The sequence below is a fragment of the Octopus sinensis genome, linkage group LG8, assembly GCF_006345805.1.
Source record: "Octopus sinensis linkage group LG8, ASM634580v1, whole genome shotgun sequence".
NCBI classification, from domain to species: domain Eukaryota; kingdom Metazoa; phylum Mollusca; class Cephalopoda; order Octopoda; family Octopodidae; genus Octopus; species Octopus sinensis.
The window spans coordinates 72,867,801-72,874,311 of NC_043004.1; the positions used below are offsets into that span (position 1 = coordinate 72,867,801).

At 35.6% G+C, this 6,511-nt stretch overlaps 1 protein-coding gene across 1 annotated transcript in view; it reads left to right on the forward strand.

Annotated features, from left to right (window-relative positions):
- LOC115214846 (syntaxin-8) overlaps window positions 1–2,344 on the forward strand; it is a 53,172-nt gene extending 50,828 nt beyond the window's left edge. The window contains exons 7-8 of the mRNA XM_036505159.1: window positions 1,420–1,548; window positions 2,313–2,344. Of these exons, the coding sequence (XP_036361052.1) occupies window positions 1,420–1,548; window positions 2,313–2,344 (161 nt within the window). The remainder of the gene's footprint in view (window positions 1–1,419; window positions 1,549–2,312) is intronic.
- Window positions 2,345–6,511: the final 4,167 nt, after the last annotated feature.

Here is a 6,511-nt window from a genome sequence, read left to right on the forward strand (position 1 = left end):
TCCCTATATATATATATAATATATATATATATATTATATATATATATATATTATATATATATATATATATATATATATATATATGTATACACACACACACGCGTGCACACACACGCACACACACACAAACACACACACAAACACACACATGAGGGTGTACTGAAAAGTTCCTGGCTTTGGGTAAATGAAAATAGAGGAGGATCAGTTAATTATGATTTTATTCAACATATTCCTCTTTCAGCTTTACACACACTTATTGTAGCAGTCCTTCAGTTTTTCTGAGCCCTGTAAAAGAACTCAGAAAGATGGGCCCCCAACCAGGCCTTTCACAATACCTTTAAAGTCAGCAACTTTTCAAAACTCCTTCGTATGCCTTGCAGCAATGGTCTTAGACTCTTGTATTCTATCAGTGGTGATTACAATAGCAGTGGTGTCAAGCTGTATTGGTCCAATTTGGCAGGCTCTCCCTTGAATAAACATCAGTTATATGAGAGGGGAGACTTGTGTGCTTGGGCAACTGCTTGTCATCCTCAAAGAAATCTTGCCTAACTCTGCACATATATGTGCCTTTGCTTGATCAACATTTAACAACTGTGGCCTTACATGAGCTAAGACATTCCAGCCATGGCCATCTCATCGATTACTGAGACATGGTGTTTTCTAGCAGTAAAAGTAAATCTTTATTATCATCATCATCGTTATCATTATAATCACCATCATTTAATGACTGCTTTCCATACTAGTATGGGTTACACAGTTTGACTGGAGATGGTGAACCAGAGGAAGGTTTGAACTCTTGACTGTATTGTCAGCATTCCAGCACTGCAACCAACATCCCAACCATTGTGTTTGTAGGATGTGAATGTTTAGAGCTGACATTGAATAGATGGAAGTTGTATTGTGGACAAAGTTCATTCCTTGATAGCATGGATAGAAGACAGCTGTTAAGGCATAATTTGGTGTGATGATGGTGGTGGTGGTGGTGATGAAAATGATGATTGCGTTGGTGATGGCGATGATGATGATAGTAATGATGATGATAATGCAGGGAGATGTATGTGTGTCCCCACCACCATTGTCCTAACATATGCCCTATTTGATTTAAATTGCTCTGATTAAACTTCCAAATGGAGCTTTATACTGCGAACTTGTAGCATAACATGGCACTTAAGTACACACACACACATACACACAGAGACACACACATGCATCATACTCATACACTTGCACACACATCATACATCCACATGCTCATGCACTCATTCATAAACACACACACTTACACACAGACACACATGCACGTGCCTGAACACACACACACACACACACAACTTTTCTACAAGCACAGCCAGCTGTACCCTGTATGCCCTAAATTCTATAAATTCCTGTAATTAACCTGTCATCCTTTGTTCCTTTCAGAAATTATCGATGACATAGGGGACCATATGGACAAAATTAATGAACGACTCATTAAAGAGACAAGACACATCAAAATTGTTGACAAGAAGTCCAATACTTGCTGTAAGTCAGATTTCTTTTTGTTTTTCTGCCTTTTTTGTTATATTTTCAGTGTTCTTTAGTATATGTGTATGTGAGGATATACATATATATATATTGTCATCATTATCATCATCATCATTATTGCCATTGTCATCATCATCGTCATCATCATCATCATCATCATCGTCATCATGATTGTCATCATCATTGTTGTTGTTCTCGTCATCATCATCATCGTTGTTGTTTTCATCATGATCATCATCCTCCTCATCATCGTCTTCATCGTCATTTAATGTTCACTTTTCCATGCTTGCATGGATCAGATGGAATTTGTTGAGGTGGATTTTCTATAGCTCGATGCCCTTACTGTTGCCAACCTTCACCTGTTTCCAAGCAAGTTAATATTTCCCCATGGCCACATATGGTTTTCATGGAACACTGGAAACAAGCAGCATCTCTTGTATGATGGTGATGCCTATTTACAACAATCACATGAAGTCATGACACAGGCATACACATACATACATATATAGATATGTGATGGGCTTCTTTCAGTTTCCATCTACTAAATTCACTCAAGGCTTTGGTTGACCTGGTGTTATTGTAGAAGACATTTGCCCAAGTTAGTGTACTGTAGGAGTGAACCAAGGACCACATGATTCGGAAGCAAGCTTGTTTACTACACAGCCATACCTCTGTCTATGTATAGATAGAAATACTGTGTATGAATGTGTGTTTTTGTGTGAAGACATTTTACATGAATGAATAGGAATATATTGTGTGTTTGTATGAAGGTTCCTATATTTGTTTAGGTATATTTGTGTTTATGTTTGTGAAATCATAGTCCTGGACAGTACAAGTGACACTTGACAGGCACTCGTGCCAGTGGTATATAATAGGAACTCATGCTGGTGACATGCCTTTTGCCAGTGACTCATAAAAGGAACTTGTGCTGGTGACAAGTAAAAGACACCCAGTACACTCTGTGGAGTGGTTGGCATTAGGAAGAGCATCCAGCCATAGAAACCAAGCCAAACAGACTGGAGCCTGGTACAGCTCTCTGGCTTACCAGTTCCAGTCAAACCATCTAACCCATGCTACCATGGAAAATGGATACTAAATGATGTATGTATGTGTTTGCATATATATGCAAAATCTTCCTCTGGTGAAGAAATGACTCTAGTAATTAATTTGATTCTGTAAAACCTATAATCAGGAGTGGCTGTGTGGTAAGTAGCTTGCTTATGAACCACATGGTTCCGGGTTCAGTCCCACTGTGTGGCACCTTGGGCAAGTGTCTTCTACTATAGCTTTGGACCGGCCAAAGCCTTGTCAGTGGATTTGGTAGATGGAAACTGAAAGAAGCTTGCCATATATATGTATATATATGTGTGTGCGTGTATATGTTTGTGTGCCTGTGTTTGTCCCCGCCAACATCGCTTGACAACCGATAGAATAAGTACTAGGCTTAGAAAGAATAAGTCCTGGGGTTAATGTTCTCGACTAAAGGCAGTGCTCCAGCGTGGCCACAGTCAAATGACTGAAACAAGTAACAGAGAGAGAGAGAGAGAGAGGGAGAGTATGCTTGTAAATTTACACAGTTTGACATAATTATGAAATTTTGACCATCTATTTCTAAGCCTATTCTTAATCCTTTTGGTAAATTTAGCTAGAATTTTACCCTTTTTAATGACTCTGATATTAGCGTTATGATGCATGTCAGAAAGTCTTTATTATTATAGTCAAGGTAGTTTCTTTTTTTTAGAATCAGACATAAAGGTATCAAGCGCCTTTTATGGGACTATGTGCTCTTAGGATGGGGCTGTGGTGGGTGAGCTGGTAGGATCGCATATGTTTTAGACTCATTGTAGAGAAAGTCAGAAAAGAATTCATTGCTAGAATTTAACAAGTTGAATGGAAGCGTTAGTATGAGGAATTCATTAAAGATGTCCACGTGGCACAATCCAGAGCATTCAGAATATTTCTTTGACCACGCTGTGACTGAGAGGTAGTGCCATCATCATCAGCATCACCCTTACAAACTCTATCACCATCATCATATCCTACTCCTCTTCCTCTGCCTCCTCCTCCTCCACCACCACCTCCTCCTCCACAACCATCACCACCACTACCTCCTCCTCCACCACGACCACAACCTCCTCCTCCTCCTCCTCCCCCTCCACTACCACCACCACCACACCACCTCCCCACCCCAACACCATCACGATCACCTCCACCTTCTCACCCCACTCTCCACTCTTCATCCCTCCTAAGCTACATGTACAATTGTTGTTACAATGTGTATAAGAGTATTTATGTACATATGCATGTATATATACGTTCATCTTCATCATTATCATCCTCACTCTTTTCTATGACCTGCATGGAAGTAAAATTATTTGTGTTTGCATATTATATATATATATATATAAATTAATAAATAAAACATATGCATATATACATACATATATGTACGTACCTACCTCTACATGTATATATACATGCATATACAGGACACCAAAAAAACGTCGAACACAATGAGAAACGAAAACATAAACACAAAACCAAGGAACTGGACATTTTTCTTAAACAACGAAAAAATAGAGTACAGGACAAATAACACAAGGAAAATTCCCCTTCTTCAGTTGCCATGGTTTCATATACTCTGCGTTTCAAAAGAGAAGGCGATACGCATCTTCGATAGAAACTTTCCTTCTCACGAAAAGCAAATTAAATAAAATTTGAGATCTTTTTGTGGAGGGGTAAAAATGGTAACAAAAACAGGACAGTAACGACAGTACAAATATATGTATATATATAATGTGCACACACACACACATACACATAATATTTATATACATTTTATATATTTAACTACGGTAGTAATTGAATAATATTCTTAAGGCCGTGATTTACTCCCATGCAGCATCTTTCAGAGCTTGTCACTAATCTGGTTCTTAACCAAATTGAGAACTGTTAACATTTTTGAAGAGGACTGGTCCCTAGCTACATTTTGGCATAAAAAATTGAGATTAGGTTCAGTAGAAAAAAGTTTACATCAAAATTTGTAGCAACATTATAGGAGAGTAAGTAATGCCTCCAATCAAGTTTAGATCTAAATAACTTTTTTTATTTTAAGAGCAAAATATATTTATCTTAGCTTCAATGACAGATAAAAAGTGACCATCATTTTGTTAAAATAATGACACACTAGAATATTTAAAAAATGAGAGCCAGAAATACCAATATAGCTAAAGTTTTATGCAAAGTAGAATAGTATATATGGTAGGCAAATTCACTAATTAAAAAAATTGGCATTGGGTCAAGACTAAAAATGTGAAGTCTTGGCAATAACTCATGCAAATTTTACTGTGAATTTGTTGTTATAGGTAGATTTTACTGTAATATATAACTAATTTTTGTATTCTATTTATTGTACTAGTTATGTACTACTATTATTTTTTATAGCCTATTTTCAAATTTCTAATTAATAATTGATAATTAAAAAAAAGAATTTTTTTATAGGGGAAAAAATATTTTGAGTTATTTTTAGTTTTTAATAGAAGTAGCAAGTAATAACAAATAGAAGTAATAATTTGTAATAAAAATTTTAGTTTAATAAAAGCTAATATTTTCTAAATCTAAATTTTATCCTTAGCTGCAATATTTTAAGTCAAAATTTCTTGTTCTGATGTAATAACTTGGCTGGTAATTTTCCAGGTTTATAATCTTAAGAATATTATTTCTTTTGCTCTGTATGTATGCCAGCATGGAGAATGAGTGTTAAATGATTATATATGCATACACTTAAATATTTGTATACACTAATATATTGTGGTGAATACAAACAATACCTATGTATGTATGTATGTATGTATGTATGTATGTGTGTGTGTGTGTGTGTGTGTGTCTGTATGTATGTATGTATGTTTATACAAATCTAGATATTTGTGTGCGCGTGAGTCTATGTGTGTACACAAACATTTATATAAGCATATGTAGTTATATATATAGATATATATATATACACAAATATATACATATATATATATGTGATAGCGTGTGTACTGTTGGCAATTTTTTTCCTCCGTCTTCCCTTCCTTGGATCTTTCCTTTTCCTATGTTTCTGAGAAAGAGCTCCGCTCAAAACGTTAAATCCTCCTTCTTTCTTTCCTTTCCTGAGTGTCCAATAACACTATACTTGTTCCATGTCCTCGTGTTGTAGTGTCTTCTCTTTGTGTTTTCATGTTTGGATTAACTATATATATATATATATATATATATATTAAATATAATATAATATATATATATATATATATATTATATATATATATATATATATATATCTACACATGCACACACACATATGTGCACACATGCATCTATATATCTATCTGTATGTATATTTACATATACAGAGAGGGAAACTATATATATTCTTGATAATAAAACCTGTCCAATGCCGAGCACCATAAATTGCTTCTGTAGTTTAATATAAAGATTGTAACAATGGCCACACTTCATCTGATTTATAGCTGTCAACACTGTTTTGAGTTCATGAAGATGGTTGTTGTTGTTGTGTGAGTGTATGTGTGTATGTTTGTATTTGTAAATATATATACATATATATATATATGTATATTCATTGTATATAATGCATATATATAGGTACGTGCATGCACATATTTCACTATTTATAGAGCTTATATATATAAAACATTTTGTTCTTTATATATATAAACATTTAGCATCACATTTCTCTCCTCTGTCTCCCTGGACTTAAAAAAAAATAAACGTCACCCTTTTCAAGCCTAGACAGGCTCACGAGCCTGGTTTCCCGGTTTCTGTGGCATATGTGTTCCCCCCAGCTGGATGGGACGCCAGTCCATCGCAGCGTTACTCAAGAAACAGGAAGAAAGAGTGAGAGAAAGTTGGGGCGAAAGAGTACAACAGGGGTGGCACCCACCCTCTGCTGGAGCCTCATGGAACTTTTAGGTGTTTTCGCTCAATA